At 67.9% G+C, this 22,788-nt stretch overlaps 3 protein-coding genes and 1 long non-coding RNA gene across 4 annotated transcripts in view; all 4 read left to right on the forward strand.

The window, feature by feature from the left end:
- Nucleotides 1-22,788, forward strand: part of NDUFA3 (NADH:ubiquinone oxidoreductase subunit A3) — a 95,389-nt gene that overhangs the window by 41,387 nt on the left and 31,214 nt on the right. The gene's annotated exons all lie outside the window — the stretch shown is intronic.
- Nucleotides 1,094-5,891, forward strand: LOC136789419 (isochorismatase domain-containing protein 2-like). Its single transcript, XM_066989479.1, has 5 exons — nt 1,094-1,257; nt 2,754-2,966; nt 3,645-3,715; nt 4,217-4,334; nt 5,764-5,891. The coding sequence occupies exons 1-5, from the start codon at nt 1,126-1,128 to the stop codon at nt 5,881-5,883; spliced, it is 654 nt and encodes a 217-aa protein (XP_066845580.1). The 5' UTR covers nt 1,094-1,125; the 3' UTR covers nt 5,884-5,891.
- Nucleotides 11,340-13,655, forward strand: LOC136789426 (uncharacterized). Its single transcript, XR_010828180.1, has 4 exons — nt 11,340-11,406; nt 12,098-12,163; nt 13,024-13,156; nt 13,471-13,655. It is a non-coding gene; the product is annotated as an uncharacterized lncRNA (long non-coding RNA).
- Nucleotides 16,701-20,490, forward strand: LOC136789418 (ubiquitin-conjugating enzyme E2 S-like). The gene is given in 6 exon segments (XM_066989478.1): nt 16,701-16,900; nt 17,235-17,258; nt 18,541-18,688; nt 18,765-18,955; nt 19,804-19,928; nt 19,930-20,490. Coding segments are annotated over 6 exon segments (702 nt in total). The 5' UTR covers nt 16,701-16,897; the 3' UTR covers nt 20,141-20,490.

Consider the following 22,788-nt stretch of genomic DNA (forward strand, 5'->3'; position numbering starts at 1 on the left):
CCGGGAGGCCACGCCCCCGGGACCCCCCCCCCGAGAACCGGGTGAGGTCACCTGCGGTCACTGAGGGGGGGGGCGTTGCCATGGCGACGCGTGGCTGGGTCTCCGTGGCAACGGGTGGGGCTGCGGGGGTGATGTCACCCCTCGGCCGTTGCCATGGTGACAGACCGACGCTCCCTAGCTACCGGCCCGGAGGTCGGGGTGACGTCATCCCCGTCTGTCTCCGTGGCAACAGGAGAACCCCCAGGCGGTCGCCATGGTAACGCGGGGGACGCCACCCCCCACCCCAGGCCCATTCACAAACTGCCCCTGGCACGTCACCGCCCGCGCCGCGCTCCCATTGGCTGAGCTGCCGGAGGGCGTGGCCGCCACGCCTCCCGTCTCTGATTGGTTGGCAGGGGGGCGCCTAGTGGGTTGGGGCCCCGCCTTAGCGCTGATAGGCTGCAGCAGCCTCGGGGCGTGGCTTTCGGAGGGGGCGGAGCAACACCTTCTGATTGGCTGCGAGCAGGCGTGGGGGCGGGGCTTGAACCGGTCGAAGCCTCCCATTGGCCGGCTTCATGGGAGAAGCCGATTGGCCGCCGCGAGGGGCGGTGCTCGGGGGCGGTGGCAGCGCGCGGCTTCCGATTGGCTGCCCTGCGGCGGCCACGTGACCCCCGCTCACGGCGCGGGGAGGGGGGGGGAGGGCTGCTCACACGCGTGTGCCCCGGGGGCGGCGTCACGTGATCCTGGTGCACGCGGAGAGAGCGTGGGCGGGCTCCACGTGACCACCCCCCCCCCCACAGGGGCGGTGCCACGTGACCGCCCCCCCCCGCCGCCACTCACCCGGGGCCGCCGCGGCCTCACCGGGACCTTCCCGGAACCGCCCCCTCGGGACCCCCCCGCGTGTCCGGGACCCCCCGGAACCCCCTGGGACCTCCCCCGGGACCCCCCGGGTGTCCGGGACCCCCCCGGGTGTCCCCCACCCCCGGGACCCCCCGGGTCCCCTCCCCGAGTACCCCCCCCCCCCCCCCCCTCGACCCCCCTGCTTGTCCCCCCACGCCGGGACCCTCCCAGGACCCCCCGGGTCTCCTCTTCGGGACCCCCCCGCGTGTCCCGGCCCCCCCGGGCCCCCCCCGGCCCCCCCCCGCCATGGCCGGCCGCCGCCTGGGCCGGCTGTCCCCGTGCAGCTCCGTGCTCTTCCTGTGCGACCTCCAGGAGCGGTTCCGCCACAGCGTCGCCTTCTTCCCCCAGGTCGTCGCCGTCGCCGCCCGCGTGCTGCAGGTACCCGCGGGGGCTGGGGGCCCGGACCCCGCACACCCCCTGCGCCCCCCCCCCCCCCCCCGTACCCCAATATCTGGGTGCCAGCACCTCCCCGTGCCCCGTTATCTGGGTGCTGGCACTCCCCTGTGCCCCAAGGGCTGGGTGCTGGCACCCTACACACCCCTGCACCCCGTTATCTGGGTGCCAGCACCCTCCTACACCCCAATGTCTGGGTGCTGGCACCCCATGCACCCCCTGCACCCCGTTATCTGGGTGCCAGCACCCTCCTACACCCCAATGTCTGGGTGCTGGCACCCCATGCACCCCGTTATCTGGGTGCCAGCACCCTCCTACACCCCAATGTCTGGGTGCTGGCACCCCATGCACCCCCTGCACCCCGTTATCTGGGTGCCAGCACACTCCTGCACCCCAACGTCTGGGTGCTGGCACCCCATGCACCCCCTACACCCCATTATGTGGGTGCTGGCACCCCCTGTACTCCAATGTCTGGGTACCAGCACCCCACACACCCTCCTGTACCCCATTGTCTGGGTGCCAGCACCCTCCTGCACCCCAATGTCTGGGTGCTGACACCCCCTGTCCCCAAGGGCTGGGTGCTGGCACGCTACACACCCCCTGCACCCCGTTACCTGGGTGCCAGCACACTCCTGCACCCCAACGTCTGGGTGCTGGCACCCCATGCACCCCCTACACCCCATTATGTGGGTGCTGGCACCCCCTGTACTCCAACATCTGGGTACCAGCACCCCACATACCTCCTGCACCCCGCTGTCTGGGTGCTGGCACCCCCTGTACCCCATTATCTGGGTGCCAGCACCCCACACACCTCCTGCACCCCGCTGTCTGGGTGCTGGTACCCCCTGTACCCCAACATCTGGGTGCCGGCACCCCCTGTGCCCCAAGGGCTGGGTGCTGGCACCCCACACACCCCCTGTACCCCATTATCTGGGTGCCAGCACACTCCTGCACCCCATTGTTTGGGTGCTGGCACCCCCTGCACCCTCCTGTGCCCCAAGGTGGACCCCTTGGGTGGGACCTCAAACTCTTGTGCAGGGCCCCAAAACCTTTTGTGGCACCCCAAACCCATGTGGGGGACCCCAAAATCTTGGGTAGGGCCCCAAACCCTTGGGTGCCACCCCCCCCCAAAGCCTCGTGGGGGCCCCAAAGCCTCACGTGGGACCCCAAAGCCTTGGGTGAGACCCCCCAAACCCTTGGGGGGCACCCTAAAACCTCGTGTAGGACCCCAAAATCCTGGGTGGCACCCCAAAACCCTGTGTAGGACCACAAACTCTTGAGTGGGACCCCAAAACCTTGGGTGCCACCCCCCAAACCCTTGGGTGAGACCCCAAAACCGCATGGGGGACCCCAAAACTTTGTGGGGGACCCCAAAACCTTATGTGGGACCTCCCCCAAAGCCTTGTGGGGGACCCCAAACCCTTGAGTGTGCCCCCCCACCCCACAAACCTCGGGGTCCCCCCAAAACCTCCCCCCCGCAGGCGTGCCGCGAGCTGGAGGTGCCGGTGGTGGTGACGGAGCAGCACCCACGGGCGCTGGGCCCCACGGTGCCCGAGCTGGGGGCTCAGGACCTCCCCAAGCACCCCAAAACCTGCTTCAGCATGCTGGTGCCCCCCGTGGAGGCCGAGCTGAGCGCGCGCCCCGGCCTCACCTCCGTCCTCCTCTGTGGCATCGAGACCCAGGCCTGCATCCTGGTGAGGGGCTTGGGGGGGGCTGGGGGGGGGCTCCGTAAGGGGCTGGGGGGGTCATGGGGGGCTGGGGAGGTTCTGGGGCGGCCATGAGGGGCTGGGGGGGCCTAGGAGGCTTCATGGGGGGTTGGGGGGGTCCCTGGGGGGCTTCATGAGGGGCTGGGGGTTGTCCCTGGGGGCTGGGGGGGCCTAGGAGGCTTCATGGGGGGTTGGGGGGTCCCTGGGGGGCTTCATGAGGGGCTGGGGGGGTCCCTGGGGGCTGGGGGGGCCTAGGAGGCTTCATGGGGGGCTGGGGAGGTCCCTAGGGGGCTTCATGAGGGGCTGGGAGGGGTCCCTGGGGGCTGGAGGGGGCCTGGGGGGGCTTCATGGGGTCCTGGGGGGGTCCCTGGGGGCTTCATGGAGGGTCCTGGGGGCACCGTGAGGGGCTGGGAGGGTCCCTGGGGGGTTCCTGGGGACCTGGGAAGGGTCCTGGGGAGGTCCTGGGGGCCCCTCGTCGGGCTGGGGGGTCCTGGGGGGCACCGTGAGGGGGGCTGGGGGGGGGAGCCCTGGTGGCTGGGGGGGCTGGGGGCATTGGGAGAAGACCTGATGGGGGTGAAGTGGCTGGGGGGGGCACAGTGTGGATGCCCTGCCCCCCCCCCCCAAATTCACACCCCCCCCCAAATTCACACACCCCCTCCCCCCCAGAGCACAGCACTGGATCTGCTGGACCGGGGCCTGGACGTGCACGTGGTGGTGGACGCCTGCTCCTCCCGCAGGTTGGGGGTGGGGGCAAAAGGGGGGCAGGGGGGCAAAAGAGGGGTTTTGGGACACGTGGGGAGGATGAAGGGGGGGATTGGGGGGGGGCAAAAGGGGGTTAGGGGGGTAAAATGGGGGGCTGGGGGGCAAAAGAGGGGTTATGGGACACGTGGGGGGGATAAAGGGGTGCTGGGTGGGGGCAAAAAGGGGGCTATGGGGATGGGGGTAAAATGGGGGGCTGGGGGGGCAAAAGAGGGGTTATGGGACACACGGGGGGATGAAGGAGTATTGGGGGGCAAAAAGGGGGATAGGGGGGTAAAATGGGGGGCTGGGGGGGCAAAAGAGGGGTTATGGGACACACAGGGGGGATAAAGGGGTGCTGGGGGGCAAGAAGGGGATAGGGGGTAAAATGGGGGGCTGGGGGGCAAAAAGGGGGAGGTAACACCGGGGGTGACACGCCGGGGGCATGGGCTGACACCCAGGAGGTGACACCCAGAGGTGCCCCCCCCGTCCCCCCCCAGCCAGGTGGACCGCGCGGTGGCGCTGGCCCGGCTGCGGCAGAGCGGCGCCTTCCTGACCACCAGCGAGAGCCTCCTGCTGCAGCTCCTGCGCGACGCCGCGCACCCGCGCTTCCGCCAGGTCCCGACCACGCCCCCTGCCACGCCCATAGCCACGCCCACCCGCCCTGGCCACGCCCACACCCAATAAACCACCTCCCCCCCCCCCCACCTTCACCCCACTGCTGCAGGAGCCCTGCCCGGCCAGGCCACGCCCCCAGCCAGGCCACGCCCCCAGCCAGGCCACGCCCACCCATCCACGCCCACCCATCCAGGCCACGCCCCCAACCGATAAGCCCCGCCCACCCTGCCAATGCAGCGGCCCTGCCCAGCCAGGCCACGCCCCCAGCCCGCGTGGCTGGCCACGCCCCTTTGCCATGTGGCCACGCCCACGCGGTGACGTGGCCCCGCCCACCTTCGCACCCGAGCCCCGCCCACCCACCGAGGCCACGCCCCCGGCACGGAGCCACGCCCCTGCCCCCGAGGACTGGGGCCGTCAATGGGGTCGTTAAGGGGTTAATTAATGGGGTTCACGGGTTAATTAATGGGCCTACAGCTTAATTAATTGGGCGTGGTTTAATTAGTGGGGCCCTTAGAGGCTCGCCCACATGGTTGGTTGGGTGGGTTGGTGGGTCGGTTATGGGGGCTCGTTAGCGGGTTGGTTAAGGGGGTCGTTAATGGGATGGGTGTGGGGCTAATTAGTGGGTTGGTTGTGGGGTTCGTTAGTGGGGCAGGTATGGGGTTCATTAGTGGGTTGCTTAGAGGATTCATTAGTGGGTTGGTTACAGGGCTCGTTAATGGGACGGGAATCGGACTAATTAGTGGGTTGGTTGTGGGGTTCGTTAGTGGGGCAGGTATGGGGTTCGTTAGCGGGTTGGTGTTGGGGTTCGTTAGCGGGTTGGTTATAGGATTAATTAGTGGGTTGGTTGTGGTGTTCATTAATGGGACGGGTATGGGACTAATTAGTGGGTTGGTTGTGGGGTTCATTAACGGATGGGTATGGGGCTAATTAGTGGGTTGGTTGTGGGGTTAATTAGTGGGTTGGTTATAGGATTAATTAGTGGGTTGGTTACAGGGCTCGTTAATGGGATGGGTATGGGGCTAATTAGTGGGTTGGTTGTGGGGTTCATTAACGGGATGGGTATGGGACTAATTAGTGGGTTGGTTACAGGGCTCATTAATAGGGCTAATTAGTTGGTTGGTTCTGGGGCTCGTTAGCGGGGCAGTTACGGGGCTCATTAGTGCATTGGTTATGGGGTCCGTTAGCGGGTTGGTTATGGGGCTCATTAGCGGGCCAATTACCGGGCTAATTAGCAGGTTAATTACAGGCCTCGTTAGCCCCCAGCAACAGGTTGGTCTGCCTGGGGCTCGTTACCAGGTTCATTAGCCCCTGCCTGTGGCTCATTAGCAATCTGGGGGGGCCATGAGGCAGAAGGGGGTCCCTGGGGGCGGATGTTGGGGTCCCCACCCTAATTAGTCCTAATTAAGACTAATTAGCGCCTCTCTCGCAGGTGCAGCAGCTGATCAAGGAGCCGGCGCCCGACACGGGGCTGCTGCCCCTGCTGGGGGCCCTGGGCCCCATGGGGGGCTCTGAGCGGGGCCCCCCGGCTTGGGGGGGGGGGGCGCAATAAATTCTGCCCTCCCCCCCTTGGGGGCACAACTCCCCCCCCCCTTTGGGGGGGGCACAAACGCTGCTCCCCTCCCTTGTGTTGTCTGAGTATTTTGGGGGGGGGGGGGGGCATCAAAGGGGGGGGTCCGGGGGGGGCATCAAAGGGGGGAGGGGAATTGGGGGGGCATCAAAGGGAGGGGCTTGGGGGGGGGGGGCATCGAAGGGGGAGGGGCATTGGGGGGCATCAAAGGGGGGCTCGGGGGGGGCACCGTGGGACCCCCCGCCCCCCCCCCCCCCGCTGCCTGCCAGCCCCACCCCCCCGCAGCCTTTTCTTAATGAAGCCCTGGGAAAAAAAAAAAAGGGGGGGGGGGGGGGGCTCTCAGGCCCCGCCCCCGCGCCCCCATTGGCTGCGCTCCGCCAATGAGCAGCCCCCTCGGCCCCCCCCCCACCCCCCCCCCCCGCGGGAGCTGCCGCTGGATCCCACCGGGGGCTGCGTCCTGCGGGGGCTCCGCGACGCCCCCCCCCCGGGCCCCCCCCCAGCACCGGGACCCCCCCCCCAAGAACCGGGAACCCCCCAGCACCGGTAAGCGGCGAGGGACCCCCCCGGGGGGGGGAGGGGGGCGCGGGGGTGGCCCCGGTGTGACAGCGGGGGGCGGGGGGGCAGTGTCGGGGGGGGGGACACCGACACCGAGCGTGTGACACCGACACCACGCGTGTGACACCGACACCACGCGTGTGACAGTGACACCGAGTGTGTGACACCGACACCACGCGTGTGACAGTGACACGGGGCGCGTGTGGCACCGACACCGCGTGTGTGACACCGACACCACGCGTGTGGCAGTGACACGGGGCGCGTGTGACACCGACACCGAGCGTGTGACACCGACACCACGCGTGTGACAGTGACACGGGCGCGTGTGGCACTGACACCGAGCGTGTGACACCAACGCGGCACATGTGACAGTGACACCGAGTGTGTGACACCGACACCACGCGTGTGGCAGTGACACGGGGCGCGTGTGACACCGACACCACGCGTGTGACACCGACACGGGGCTTGTGTGACAGTGACACCGAGTGTGTGACACTGACACGGGGCGCGTGTGCCAGTGACACGGGGCGCGTGTGGCACCGACACTGTGCGTGTGACAGCGACACGGGGCTTGTGTGACAGTGACACGGGGCGGGTGTGGCACCGACACTGAGCGTGTGACACCGACACCACGCGTGTGACACCGACACGGGGCTTGTGTGACAGTGACACCGAGTGTGTGACACCAACACGGGGCGCGTGTGCCAGTGACACGGGGCGCGTGTGGCACCGACACCGAGCATGTGACACCAACACCACGCGTGTGACAGTGACACGGGGCGCGTGTGGCACTGACACCGAGCGTGTGACACCAACGCGGCACATGTGACAGTGACACCGAGTGTGTGACACCGACACCACACGTGTGGCAGTGACACGGGGCGCGTGTGACACCGACACTGAGCGTGTGACACCAACACCACGCATGTGACACCGACACGGGGCTCGTGTGACACTGATACGGTGTGTGACAGTGACACCGACACAGCGCGTGTGACACCGACACAGCGTGTGTGACACCGACACAGGGCTGGTGTGACACTGCCGGTGGTCGTGTGACACTGACATGGCGTGTGTGACACCAATACGGTGCGTGACGGTGACACCATGCGCGTGACACCGACATGGGGCTCGTGTGACACTGAGTGTGTCGCACCGACATGGTGTGTGCGTGCCACTGACACGAGGCTTGTGTGACACCGACACGGGGCTCGTGTGACACCGACACCACGCGTGTGACACCGACGCCGCGCGTGTGACACCGACACCGCGCGTGTGACACCGACACCACGCGCGTGCCACAGCCCCCGGGTGGGTGACACCGTCCCGGCGCGTGTGACACCGGCGTGTGACAGCTTGGGGGGGGGGGCAGAAGCGTGACACACGCGTGTGCACCTACTCACAGGGCTTGGAGCACGCGTGTGCACATGCGTGTGCAAGGGGGGGGTCGGCGGCAGCCCCCCGGGCACACACGCGTGTGCGCGGCCCCGTGGCCACGTGTGTCGGGGTGCACACGCGTGTGCAAGGCGTGTGAATGGGGGGGGATGAATGGGGGGGATGAATGGGGGGGAAGGGCAGCCGTTGCCGGGCAGCCGTTGCCGGGCAGCCGTTGCCATGGCGACGGGGATGCTGCCTTGGCGACGGGAGGACCGCGGGGGAGGGGCCGGGCTCCCGCACCCCCCCAAAGGGAGCAAGGCATTGTGGGTAACGGGGGACACCCCCCTTTTTTTACCCCTCCCCCCTTTTCTTTTACCCCCCCTTTTCTTTTACCCCCCCTTTTTTTTACCCCCCTTTTTTTTACCCCCCTTTTTTTAACCCCCCCCTTTTTTTTTTTACAGGAGCAGCTCAGGGAGAAGGCTCAGCCCCCCCAATTAGGGACCCCCCCATAGCCCCCTCCCCAAATTGGGACCCCCGCCCCCTCCTGCTAATGCCCCCCCCCCGCCGCCGAACCCCTCATTAGGGACCCCGTTTCCCACGACTAATTGGGGAGTCCCCCCTCCGCGCCCCCCCTCAATTAGGGACCCCCTCCAGAGCCCCCCCTCCAACTGAGCCCCCCAGTGGGGCCCCACTGGAGCCCCCCACCCCCTTTGCGGCCCCCCTACCCCCACTGTCCCCCTTAGGGCCCCCCACCCCCATTAAAGCCCCCTTAGAGCCCCCCCACCCCCTCAGAACCCCCCTCACCCCATTTAACCCCCTAAGAGCCCCCCATCCCCCATTAGGGCCCCCCACCCCCCTTAGACCCCCTTTACCCCCATTAGCCCCCCCATTAGCCCCCCACCCCCTTTAGACCCCCCCTCACCCCATTTAACCCCCCTAAGAGCCCCCCATCCCCCATTGGGGCCCCCCACCCCCCTTAGACCCCCTTTACCCCCATTAGCCCCCATTAGCCCCCCCACCCCCTTTAGACCCCCCTTACCCCATTTGACCCCCCTTAGAGCCCCCATCCCCCCATTAGGGCCTCCCCCACCCCCTCAGACCCCCCTTAGACCCCCCTTACCCCCATTACCCCCCATTACCCCCCCACCCCCCTTTAGACCCCCCCTCACCCCATTTAACCCCCCTTAGAGCCCCCCCATCCCCCATCAGGGCCCCCCACCCCCCTCAGACCCCCCTTTAGACCCCCCCACCCCCCTTACCCCCATTACCCCCATTACCCCCCCACCCCCCTTTAGACCCCCCCCGCCCCATTTAACCCCCCTCACCCCCTCCTCACCCCCCCACCCCCATTACCCCCCCATTACCCCCCCCACCCCCTTAGACCCCCCCCAATTCATTTAACCCCCCACCCCCCAACCCCCCCCCCCACCATGCACGCCGCCCTCCCCGCCCTCCTCTGCGCCGCCTTGGCCCCTCCCTCTCTCCCCCTCTCACACCCCCCTCCCCTCCCCCCCCCCCCCTCCTCTCTCCCCATCCCCCCGCCCCCCCTCCCCACGCCGGGGCCCCCTCCCCCCTCCCCCCTCCCCCCTCCCCTCCCCAACTCCGCCTCCCCGCCGCGGGGGCAGCGGAGGCGGAGGCGGAGGCGGGGAGTGGGAGGGGGGCTCCCCGGGGGGGGCCGGGGGCCCCCGGCCGAGCTGTGCCAGGGTTACTACGACGTGATGGGGCAGTACGACGCCGCCTTCAACTGCTCCACGGGGGCGTTCCGCTACTGCTGCGGGAGCTGCCACTACCGCTTCTGCTGCGAGCACCGCGGGCGCCGCCTGGAGCAGCGCCGCTGCACCAACCTGCAGAGCCCCCGCTGGGCCGCCACGGCCGCCCCCCGGCCCCCGCCCCCCCCGGCCCCCCGGCCCCCCCCGCCTCGGCCGCCGCCGCCGCCGTGGCGGCCGGGGGGGGGAGCCGCCGGCAGCGCCGCCTACGCCGTGTGCGGGGTCCTGAGCCTGGGGCTGGCGCTGGGGCTGGGGCTCAGGGCGGCGCTGGGGGGGGGGCCGGGAGGGGGGGGGCGGGGGGGGGGGGGGGAGGGGGGGGGCAGGTGGGGGGGGGGGGGGGGGGGGCGTGGGGGGCGGGGGGGTTATGGGGGGATATGGGATATGGGGATGGGGATGGGGCTGGGGCTCAGGGCGGCGCAGGTGGGGGGCCGGGGGGGGGGGGCGGGGGGGGGGGGGAGGGGGGGGATGCAGGTGGGGGGGGGCTCGGGGGGGAAGCAGGCTGGGGGGCGTGGGGGGGGGCTGGGGGGCGGTGGGGGGGCTGGGGGGGCGGTGGGGGGGGGGTATGGGGGGGTATGGGGGGATATGGGGATGGGGGGGGTATGGGGCAAGGGGGGGGGGGGGCAGGTGGGGGGGGGGGGGCTCCCGGGGGGGGGCGGGGGGCGTGGGGGGCTGGGGGGGGCGGTGGGGGGTTATGGGGGGGTATGGGGGGGATATGGGGATGTGGGGGGAAGCAGGTGGGGGGGGCTCCGGGGGGGGGGGGCTGGGGGGCGTGGGGGGGGCTGGGGGGGCGGTGGGGGGGGTTATGGGGGGGTATGGGGGGATATGGGGATGTGGGGGGGTATGGGGCGGGGGGAGGGGGGGGGCAGGTGGGGGGCTCCTGGGGGGGGGCTGGGGGGGGTTATGGGGGGTATGGGGGGATATGGGGATGTGGGGGGTATGGGGCAGGGGGGGGAAGCAGGTGGGGGGGCTCCTGGGGGGGGCGGGGGGGGGGACATGGGGGGGGTTATAGGGGGGGATGGGGATGGGGCTCAGGGCGGCGCGGGGGGGGGGGGGGAGGGGGGGGGGGAAGAAGGTTGGGGGGGGGATCCTGGGGGGGGGGGGGCGCAGGGGGGCTGGGGGGGGTATGGGGGCGGGGGGGGGGGCAGGTGGGGGCATGGGTGGGGGGGGACATGGGGGGGGATGTGGGGGGATGTGGGGGGATATGGGGCGGGAGGAGGGGGGGGAAGCAGGTGGGGGGGCTCCTGGGGGGGCGGGGGGGAATGGGGACATGGGGGGGGGGGATGGGGGGGGACATGGGGGGCTATGGGGGGGATGGGGCTGGGGCTCAGGGCGGCGCTGGGGGGGGCAGCGAGGAGGGGGGGGAAGAAGGTGGGGGGGGGCTCCGGGGGGTGGGGGAGACACCGAGGGGGGGGCGCTGGGGGGCTGGGGGTCGGGGGGTGACATGGGGGGGGTTATGGGGGGGATATGGGGATGTGGGGGGTATGGGGCGGGGGGGGGGAGAGAGGGGGAAGCAAGTGGGGGGGGACACCGGGGGGGATATGGGGGCACATCGGGGACCTGGGGCTGGGGACCAGGGGGGCCGTGGCCGTATCCTGACCGTGCCCCCCGCTGTGTGTGTCCCCCCCCCCCCCCCCCCCGTGCCCCCCCCCCCCCCAGGGCGCTGGTGGACATCCTGCGGCACCAGGCGGGCGAGCGGCGCAGTAGCGGGGTGCTGCCCCCCCCCGCCCCCCGACACCGCCCCCCGGCCCCCCAAGACCCTCTACAGCACCGTCAAGGGCTGGGGGGGGGGGGCTGGGGGGGGACGCAGGTGAGGAGGTGGGGGGGGGTTGAGGGGGGGAGCAGAGGGATGGGGGGGGGGTCCTGTGGGGATTAGGGGGGGCCCATAAGGTTTGGGGGGGTCCTATAGGAATTGGGGGGGGCATAAGGTTTGAGGGGGTCCTGGGGGGGGGGTCCTATGGGGATTTGGGAGGGGGGGCATAAGGTTTGGGGGGGGTCCTAAAAAGATTGGGGGGGCGGCATAAGGTTTGGGGGGAGTCCTGGGGGGGTCCTATGGGGATTTGGGGGGTCCTATAGGGATTGGGGGGGTCCTATGGGGATTTGGGGGGAGGGGCGTAAGGTTTGGGGGGTCCTAAAAAGATTGGGGGGGCATAAGGTTGGGGGGGGGGTCCTAAAGGGATTTGGGGGGGCCGGTAGGGATTTTGGGGGGTCCTGTGGGGATTTGAGGGGGGCCATAAGGTTTGGGGGGGTCCTATAGGGATTGGGGGGGCATAAGGTTTGGGGGGGGGGTCCTAAAGGGATGGGGGTCCTAAGGGGACTGGGGGCATCCTATGGGGATTGGGGGGGGGTCCTGTAGGGACTTGGGGGGGGTCCCATGGGGATTGGGGGGGGGCCTATAAGGTTTGGGGGGGGGGTCTCGTGGGGCCCCATAGGGTTTGGGGGGGGGTCTCGTGTGGTCCGTGGGGGGGGATAATGCTGTGCCCCCCCCCCCCCGTGTGCAGACGCCGGCCACCACAGCTACGTGCACCTGAACGTGGGGAGCCCCGAGCACCGCGCAGCCACGCTGGGTGGGCGGGGGGCACGGGGGGCACGGGGGTCATTGGGGGGGTCGGGGGGGGGCACGGGGGGGTCATTGGGGGGGGGTCACGGGGGGTCGGGGGGGGAACATGGGGGTGATGGAGGGCACGGGGGGATCATTGGGGGCACGGGGGGCCGGGGGGGCACGGGGGGTCATTGGGGGGGTCGGGGGGCACGGGGGGGTCATTGGGGGGTCACGGGGGTCGGGGGGGGGAACATGGGGGTGATGGAGGGCACGGGGGGATCATTGGGGGCACGGGGGCCGGGGGGGCACGGGGGTCACGGGGGTCGGGGGAGGGCACAGGGGGCAATGGGCAGTAATGGGGGGGTCGTGGGGGTCATGGGGGGACACAGGGGGGTCATGGGGTCATGGGGAGGTCATGGGGGTCATGGGGGGGTCTTGTGGGGGCATGGGGGGCACACAGGCGGTGGTCATGGGGGGCATGGGGGTCATGGGGGGGCATAAGGGGTAATGGGGGGCACGGGGGGTCGTGGGGGGGTGTTGGGGGGCACGGGGGGCAATGGGGGGTAATGGGGGGTCGTGGGGTCATGGGGGGCACAGTGGGGACATGGGGGGGTCATGGGGGGCACAGGGGGTAATGGGGGGCACGGGGGGTCGTGGGGGGGGTGTTGGGGGGATGGGGGGTCATGGGGGGCACAGTGGGGGTGTGGGGGGGTGATGGGGGTCACTGGGGGGGCATGGGGGGTAACGGGGGGCACAGCAGGGATCCCGGGGGGCACCTCATCATGGGGGTGTTTTGGCGACCCCCCCCCATTGGGGACAGGGGGTGACGGTGCCCCCCCCCCCTCGTGCCCCCCCCCCCCCCCCCCCCGTGTTCCCCCCCCCCAGACTGGCGGCTGCCGCCCACGCCGGGCCCCCTGAGCTGCTCGCGCTCCTTCCACAACCTGGCGCCGCTGCCCCCCCTACGAGAGCCCCCGGGGCCCCCCCCCCGGCGGCCGCTGCGCCTCCCTCAAGCGCCTGGGTGAGACCCCCCCCCCCCCCCCCCCGTGACCCCCCTCCCGTGTCCCCCCGAATTCTCCCCCTCAATGCCCCCCCAATGCCCCCCCCCCCCAATGTCCCCTTCCTGCCCCCCCCCCGGTGTCCCCCCCCCAATTCTCTCCCCCATGCCCCCCCCATTTCCCCCCCCCATGCCCCCCCCATGCCCCCCCCCAACGTCCCCTTCCTGTCCCCCCCATTTCTCCCCATCCGATGTCCCCCCCTCGCGATGCCCCCCCCCCCAGTGACACCCCCCCCAATATGACCCCCCCCTTTTTTTTTTTCTTTCCTCCCCCGCAGCCGACCGGGACCTGGAGGACCTGGGGGGTCCCTGGGGACCTTGGGGCCCCCCCGGGGAACTCTCCCCCTGCCCCCGAACCGGGGGGGCCGGGCCGCCGCGTGCTGTCCCAGGAGCTGCTGCTGGCGGGGGGGGGGCACGATGCCGCGCACCCGCTGCGGGGGGGGGAGGCCGGCGCCCCCCCGCCCCCCCCCTGCCCCCCGCCTCCCGCGCCGCCTCCCAGAGCAGCCTGGGGGGGGGTGGGGATGGGATGTGGGGGGCGGGGGCGGGGGTCGCCCCCCGGGCCGGCCGAGCGCAGGGGGGGCTGGGGGCTGCCCCCCCGGCCCCCGCCCGCCGCCAGGCTTTCGGGGCGCAGCGGCAGAGCACGGCCGAGCTGCAGCTCCTGCCCGGGCCCCCCCCGGCAGCCACCTGCGCACCGGGAGCCGCACCGAGGTCACCGTGTAGGGGGGGCCGGGGGGCACGGGGGGCGGGGGGACCCCCCACAGCCCCGAACCCGAGGGACCCCCCCCCACAAGCCCCCATCATGGAGCCCCCCGGCCCTGCCTCTGATGGGGTCACCCGGGGCCAGGGTCCCCCCTCCCCCTCCTTGGGTGGTGATGTCACTGCCCGATGACATCACTGCCCGATGACGTCACTGCCCGATGACGTCACTGCCTGGTGATGTCACTGCCTGATGACGTCACGGCCCGATGATGTCATAACCCTACGGTGTCATGGCGTGGTGATGTCACGGCCCACGATGTCACAGCCCTACGATGTCACGGCATGATGACGTCATGGCCCGATGATGTCACAGCCTGATGAAGTCATGGCCCGATGATGTCACTGCCTGATGACATCACGGCCCAATGATGTCACTGCCTTGTGACGTCACTGCCTGATGACGTCACTGCCTGATGATGTCACGGCCCGATGATGTCATAACCCTACGGTGTCATGGCTTGGTGATGTCACGGCCCACGATGTCACAGCCCTACGACGTAATGGCCCGATGACGTCACTGCCCAATGATGTCACGGCCCGCTGATGTCACTGCCTGATGACGTCACGGCCCGATGATGTCACAACCCGATGACGTCACAGCCCAACGATGTCACAGTCCAATGATGTCACAACCTGATGATGTCACAACCTGATGATGTCACAACCTGATGATGTCACAGCCCAACGATGTCATAGCCTGATGATGTCATGGCCCACTGATGGATGTCACAGCCCAGCGATGTCACAGACGGATGATGTCACAGCCCAGCGATGTCACAGTCCAATGATGTCACAACCTGATGATGTCACACCCTGATGATGTCACACCCCGATGACCCCACATTCCAATGACGTCACAGCTGGATGACATCACAGCCCCACGTTGCCCTGTCCAAATGACGTCGCAGCCCCGTGACATCACAGCCGCCCTCAACCCGATGACATCACAGCCCGACAGCAGCACGGCCCGATGACATCACAGCCCGATGATGTCACCGCCCAGGACCCGCGCCTGATGATGTCAGAGCCCCAGCAGCCAATGATGCCGCGGGCCAGGGCTCAGTGACGTCACCATCGAGGGCCCCGGCGCTGGCTGATGACGTCACAGCTGGGGGCGAGGTGCCTGATGATGTCACAACCCCCGGACTCAGCCGCCCGCCCTGCCGCGGTCGGGGGCTTCGTAGCCGATGACGTCACAGCCCTGGACATGGCAGTTGATGATGTCACACCCCCGGATATAGCAGCTGATGATGTCACACCCCTGTACATGACAACTGATGATGTCACACCCCTGTACATGGTAGCTGATGATGTCACACCCCCAGACATGGCAGCTGATGACGTCACAGCCCCGGACATGGCAGCCGATGATGTCACACCCCTGGACACGGCAGCCGATGACGTCACATCCTGCCTCCTCATGATGTCACGCCCTTCACCTCGGCAGCTGATGACGTCACCTGACGTCCTTGCACTGGACTGGGCGGCTCGCCGCTCTCCGATGATGTCACAGCCCACTGAGCCCCGCCCCCCCCGATGACGTCAGCACTGTGGACGGCCCCACCCCGATGACGTCACTGCCGGAGGTGACGCCCGGCCGCCACCAGGGACGCCGGTGACGTCACCGCTGCGGGGACCTTGCCGATGACGTCACGCCGCGCTCGGCGATGACGTCACCGTGATGTCACTGCCAAGACTCAGCCCCTCGCCGCCCCCGTGACGTCACGGGGGGGAGGGGCTTTTTGATGATGTCACCCCCCCGCCCCCCATTTTTATTCTCCCCATGACGTCACGCCCCCCCTTGTGATGATGTCACGCCCCTTTGTGACGCCACGCCCCCATTGAGATGACGTCACGGCCCCTTGTGATGACGTCACGGCCCCTTGTGATGACGTCACGGTCACGTCGCCTCTGTGATGTCACCACAGCCCCCCTCCCCCCCACAGCCCCCCCCACAGAAGCCATAGAAAAGGGGGAGGGGCCCGGACAAGGCCCCGCCCCCTCCCCCGAGGCCCCGCCCCTGCCTCTAACCCCGCCCCTATCCTAGGCCCCGCCCCCTGCCCCCGAGGCCCCGCCCCCAGGCCCACGTGCCTTAGCGTCCCCCGGGGCGATGGGGGAGGGGGGCGGAGGGGGGTCCCGGCCCCTGTTTTAAGCAAAAAAAATCCCAAAAACGGGATCGGGGGACGGGGGGGGGGAGGGGCAATAAAGTGACGTCACGTGCCACGCGGCTGAGTCAATGGGGTCACGTGGGCTGCGGGGGGGTCACGTGGTGTCGGGGGGTCGGGGGGTCCTCAGTTGGGGGGTGGATCTCCCGTGAGCACCCGCGGCAGCCTCATTTGCATACGTCAAGACGCACGGTGAGGCCGATCCGCGATCCCCGCCTTCTGATTGGCTGCCCGGGCTGTCGCTCAGCGCTTCCTCCCGCCTCCCCGCCCTCTCGCTCGCAGCCCCGCCTCCGCGCCGCCTCCCATTGGCCGCCGCGCCTGCCCGTCCGCCGTTTCAAACGCGGCGCCCCGCCCCTTTCCGCCGACCGTTACTCCGCCAACCCCGCCCCCCCACTTCCGCCCGCCGCTCGGCTTTCTCCACCAATCCCCGCTCAGCTCCCTCCTCCACCCCCTCTCCTCATTGGCCCGCTCCCCCGGCGGCGGGGGCGGAGCCGCGCAGCCTCGCCACCCCCTCCTCCGATTGGCCTCCGAAGCGCGTGGGGCGTGGCCGGCGGGGACCGAGGTGATAAAAGCCGGCCCCTCCGCGCGCGGCGCCTCAGCGCGGCGGGCGGGCGGCGGCGGAGGGAGCGGGCGCTGCGCCGCGCACCGGCGGGAGCAGCGCGGGGGGGGGGCGGCGGCCCGCGGCCCCCCCCGGCGTCTCCCCGGTCTCTGCCCCCCCTCCGGGACACCTCCCCGAGAACCCCGGGCCCGGCGGCTCCGCCCCGGGGGCGGCCCCGGCGCCATGGTGAGTGCAGGCCTAGGCCGGGCCTAGCCTGGGGGGGCGGGAAAAGGGGTCCTGGCCCCCCTCTTGCTCCCCTTCCCCCTCATTGAGGCTTGAGGGGGGTCCCCAAAATCCCCCCCCCAATTTTGGGGGGCCGGGGGGGTCAGAGAGAGCCCCCGGGGGGGGGGCAGGGATGGGGGTTGGGGGAGGTGGGGGGGCTCTTTAACGGGGGGGCACTTTTTGGGGGGAGGGGGGCACTTTCTGGGGGGGGGGAGGGGACTTTTGGGGGGGGTTGGGGGATATTTTGAGGGGGGCGGGGGACACTTTTGACCCCCCCCCCCCCCCCGTTATTTTGCAGGAGCCCCGCGGTGGAGCCTGGCAGGTGGGTGCGGGGGGGGGGACTCACCGGGACACCCCCACACACCCCCCCGAGAATAATTCGGGGTCAGGAGCCCCCCCCATGCCCTCCCCCCAGTGTCAGGCTGGTTTTGGGAGGGGGGGTGGCAAAAGTATGGGGGGGCAGTAGGGTCGGGGGGTATTAGGGGGCAGGGGGGTAATTGGGTGCAAGGGGGGTAATAGGGTGTGAGGGGGGCCAGCAGGGTGCAGGGGGGCAATAGGGTAAAGGGGGGGTATTTCGGGGGGCAATAAATAGGGTGAACGGGGGGTAATAGGGTGCGGGGGGGGGCAATAGGGTGCAAGGAGGGTAATAGGGTATGGGGGGGCAATAGGGTGCAAGGGGGGGCAATAAGGTGCAGGGGGCAGTAGGGAGCCGGGGGCAATAGGGTGCTTGGGGGGGGGTCCTTTAGTCCTTTATCCCCTTGCCTTTTTTGGGGGGGGGGAGATGAACGGGTCCCCAAAAGCTGTCCCCCCCCACCCCAACCCCCCACCCCCACACCCCAAATTCTCCCCCTCCCCCCCATTCCCCCACATACCCCATTTTCTCCCCTCCCACCCCAATTTCCATCCCCCCACTGTAATTAATCCCCCCCTTTACTTTTTGCCCCCCCCGACCTCCAACGTGGAGAACCTGCCCCCCCCACCCTAATCTCTGCCCCCTCTGCCCCCCCATACCCCAGTTTCTCCCCCTCCCTCCCCTAATTCCCCCCCCCATGCCCCGTTTTCTCCCCTCCTCCCACCCCAATTTCCGCCCCCCACCGTAATGAATCACCCCCCTTTAACTTTTGCCCCCCCGACCTCCAACGTGGAGAACCTGCCCCCCCACACCCCAATTTCCCCCCATACCCCAATTTCTCCCCCTTCCACCCCAATTTCTGCCCTCCCACCCCAATTTCCACCCCCCCGCCGTAGTTAATCCCCCCCCCCTTTAACTTTTGCCCCCCCCAGACCTCCAACGTGGAGAACCTGCCCCCCCCACCCCAATTTCCCCCCCCATACCCCAGTTTCTCCCCCCAATCCCCCCCCCATACCCCGTTTTCTCCCCCTCACGCCCCAATTTCCGCCCCCCGCCCTAATTAATCCCCCCTTTAATTTTTTGCCCCCCCCAGACCTCCAACGTGGAGAACCTGCCCCCCCACCCCACCCCCCCCCCCCCATACCCCAGTTTCTCCCCCCAATCCCCCCCATACCCCGTTTTCTCCCCCTCACGCCCCAATTTCCGCCCCCCGCCCTAATTAATCCCCCCTTTAATTTTTTGCCCCCCCCAGACCTCCAACGTGGAGAACCTGCCCCCCCACACCCTGCGCCTGCTCTACAAGGAGGTGTCCACGCTGACGTCCGACCCCCCCGCGGGCATCAAGCTCTTCCCCAACGAGGAGGACGTCACCGACGTCCAGGTCACCATCGAGGGCCCCGGTGAGCCCAAACCCTTCTTTTGGGGGGGGCCCCAGCGAGCTGAGGACCCCCCCCTCATTATTTCCCCCCCCCCTAGAAGGTACCCCCTACGCGGGGGGGCTGTTCCGCATGAAGCTGGTGCTGGGGAAGGAATTCCCCGCCGCCCCCCCCAAGGGATTCTTCCTCACCAAGATCTTCCACCCCAACGTGGGGCCCGGCGGCGAGATCTGCGTCAACGTCCTCAAGAGGGACTGGAAGGCCGAGCTGGGGCTGCGGCACGTGCTGCTGGTGAGGGGGGCCGCGGGGGGGGCGCTCATTAATTAGGTTTTGTGCCCCCCCCCCCCACCCCGCCACACACACACACAGTCTGCTGTGGCTGCACCCGGGAGGTGCGGAGGGACGGGGTGCGCTCAGCAGGTGCCATCCGTTTTGGGGGGGGGGTCCCTCACTTTTTGGGGGGGGTCCTACACACTTGGGGGGTCCTACACACTTGGGGGGCAGATATATTTGCGGGGGGGCCGCAGAGAGGGCACTAATTAATTATTTTTTATGTCCCCCCCCACCCTGCTGCTGCTGCACCCGGGAGGTGCGGAGGGATGGGGCGCGCTCAGCAGGTGCCACCCGTTTTGGGGGGGGTCCCACTCACTTTTTGGGGGGTCCTACACTTTGGGGGGGTTCTGCACATTTGGGGGGTTGATATATTTGTCGGGGGGGCCGCGGGGGGGGCACTAATTAATTATTTTTGATGTGTCCCCCCCCTCCACCCCACTACGGCTGCACCAAGGAGGTGTGGAGGGATGGGGCACGCTCAGCGGGGTGCCATCTGTTTTGGGGGGTCCCTCACTTTTTAGGGGGTCCTACACTTTTGGGGGGGTCCTACACACTTGGGGGTCCTACACACTTGGGGAGGGGATATATTTATGGGGGGCCGCGGGGGGGGCACTAATTTAGTATTTTTTGTCCCCCCCCCACCCCGCTGCTGCTGCACCCAGGCGGTGGGGAGGGACGGGCGCGCTCAGCGGGGTGCCACCCCTTTCGGGGGGTCCCCCGCTTTCGGGGGGGGGCTATATTTACAGGGGGGTGTCCAGGCGTTGGGGGGGGGCCCGACTAACCCCCCCGCCCGCCCCCCTCCCCAGACCATCAAATGCCTCCTGATCCACCCCAACCCGGAGTCGGCGCTCAACGAGGAGGCCGGGCGGCTGCTGCTGGAGAACTACGAGGAGTACGCGGCGCGCGCCCGCCTGCTCACCGAGATCCACGCTCAGCCCCCCCCGTCGCCGCCGCCGCCCCCCCCGCCCCCAGCGGCCCGGGGGGCCCCCGAGCCGCCCCCGACTCGTCCGCTTCCACTTCGGCCCCCCGGGGGTGTCCCCCCTCGCCGAGGGCCCCATGGCCAAGAAGCACGCCGGCGACCGCGACAAGAAGCTGGCGGCCAAGAAGAAGACGGACAAGAAGCGGGCGCTGCGGAGGCTCTAGGGGGGGGGGCAAATACCCCCCAAATACCCCCCGGGGGGGGGCAAAATACCCCTAAATACCCCCGGGGGTCCTAAATATTTGGGATGCAGGGGGCTGCTCCTTTGCGCCCCCCCCCCATAAGCCAGGGGTGCGAATAAACTGTCCCTTTTCCCACCTACTAATCTTTTTTTTTTTTTGGTTTGGGGGGGTGGTTTTGGGTGTTTTTTTGAGGGGGGGGGTCAGTTTCTTCCCCCCTTCTCCTTTTTTTTTTCTTTAAGTTATTTAAATTATAAAAAAAAGCCAAAAAAAAAAAGGACAAAAAAAAAATGATAATTCCACGCCGCGACCTATTAAAGGCATTTGTTTTTCTAGCGCTGCCCTGTGTCTTCCATCAGGTTTAATGGGGGGAGGGCAAAATCTACCCCCTGAGGGGGGGGTTAAATCTACCCCGGGGGGGGGCAAAATCTGCCCCTGGGGGGGGAATTACCCCCGGGGGTGGATTTGCCCCCGGGGGCCGCGCGGTTCCCTACCGGACTCGCTTTCCCATGAGGCCCCGCGGCCTCCCCTCCGTCCGCCGCCGTGGCGGCGCCGCCCCCGGGGCATGCTGGGAGTTGTAGTTCCGCTTCTTCCCCGCTGTTTGTGACCTCCTAATTAGCGGGCCCTGATTAATCGGCGCTGATTAACTGGCCCCGACGTTAATGCGCCTTACTGGGGGCTGCCATCTGCTGCCCTGCGTGGGACGGGGGCTGTCATGTGATGGGGGGTCGGGGGGGGGGTCAGGGTCCAGCCCTGCCCCTGCACGTGCTGCTGATTAAGAGGCACTAATTGCCCCCGGGGGGGGGGGGCAATTACATAAGAGTTATGGCGGGGGGGGGAGGGCTTGGGGGAGATTTGGAGGGGGAGGGAGGGCTATTAATGGCATTTTATTGGGGGGGCTATTAATGGCTATTTAAGGGGGGGTCTCGGGGGGTCTCATTAATTAGTCGGAGGGTCTCGGGGGGTGTAAATTAATGTCTGTTAATGGGGGGGGTCTCAGGGGGGTTATTAATGTGTATTTATGGGGGGTCTGTCTATGGGGGGGTTCTCTACTGGTACATTTGGGGGGCTCTTAATGTCTGTTTATGGGGTTCTCTATGGGGGGGGGTCCTCTCTTAACGCCTATATAAAGGGGGATCACCATTAATATTTGATTGGGGGGCTCTCAATGTCTGTTGGGGGGTCTTAATGTCAGGGGGGTCTTTTAATGTCTATGGGGGAGGTTGTCTCTCAATGTCTATTGGGGGGGTGTCTCTCAATGCCTATCCGGGGGGCTCTCAGCATCTATTCCCCCCCCCCCCCAACCCCCCTCCACCACCACCTCACACGGCACAACAGCAGGGATCAGCCCCATTACTCCCCACCCCCCTTAACCTCCCCCATCCCCTTCTCCCCCTGGGGGGGGGGTCACTAATACCCCCCCAGGCCTGTAACTACCAGACCTTTAACTACCAGGATAGGGAGGGGGCCACTAATTCCCCCCCCCAGGGCCTATAAATACTGGACCTGTAACTACCAGGCCTGTAACTGCTGGGACAAGGTGTGGGGGGGTCGCTAATCCCCCCCCCAGGCATATAACTACTGGGCCTGTAACTACCAGGACTGGGGGGCCACTAATTCCCCCCCCCCAATCCTATAACTACCAGACCTATAACTTCTGGGACAAGGGGTGTGGGGGGGTGTCACTAATCCCCCCCAGGCCTATAACTACCAGGCCGGGGGGGGCGAGGAGGGCACAAAACCCCTGTGGCCTTTTAACTACCAGGGCAGGGGGGTCACTAATCCCCCCCCAGGCCTATAACTACCGGACCTATAGCTACCGGGCCTATAACTACTGGGATGGGGGGCACTAATCCCCCCCCCCCCAGTCCTATAACTACTGGGCCTATAAGTACTGGACCTATAGCTACCAGGACAGGGGGGCACTAATCCCCTGCGGCCTATAGCTACTGGGACGGCGGGGGGGGGGGAGGTCACTAATCCCCCCAGGCCTATAACTACCAGACGTATCACTTCTGGGACAAGGGGGGAGTAACTAATCCCCCCCCCCAGTTCTATAACTACCGGGACAGGGCGGCACTAATCCCCCCCAGCTCTATAACCACCAGCCCTATAACTACCGGACCTATAACTCCTAGTGCAAGGGGGGGCACTAATCCCCCCCAGGCCTATACCTACCAGCCCTATATATCTACCAGCCCTATACCTACCAGGACAAGCGGGGGGGTCACTAATCCCCCCAGGCCTATACTTACCAGCCCTATATCTACCAGCCCTATAACTACCAGGACAAGGGGGGGGGGTCACTAATCCCCCCAGGCCCATAACTACCAGTACTAATCCCCCCAGGCCTACAACTACAGGACGGGGGGGGCACTAATCCCCTCCGCAGCTCTATAACTACCACCCCTATATCTACCAGCCCTATATCTACCGGGACAAGGGGGTGGGGTGTCACTAATCCCCCCAGGCCTACAACTACAGGACGGGGGGCACTAATCCCCCTCCACAGCCTATAACTACCGGGACAGGGGGGCACTAATCCCCCCCAGCTCTATAACTACCACCCCTATATCTACCACCCCTATACCTACCAGCCCTATAACTACCGGGACAAGGGGGGGGGGTCACTA

The sequence above is a fragment of the Anser cygnoides genome, unplaced genomic scaffold (assembly GCF_040182565.1).
Source record: "Anser cygnoides isolate HZ-2024a breed goose unplaced genomic scaffold, Taihu_goose_T2T_genome scaffold_44_1, whole genome shotgun sequence".
NCBI lineage: Eukaryota > Metazoa > Chordata > Aves > Anseriformes > Anatidae > Anser > Anser cygnoides.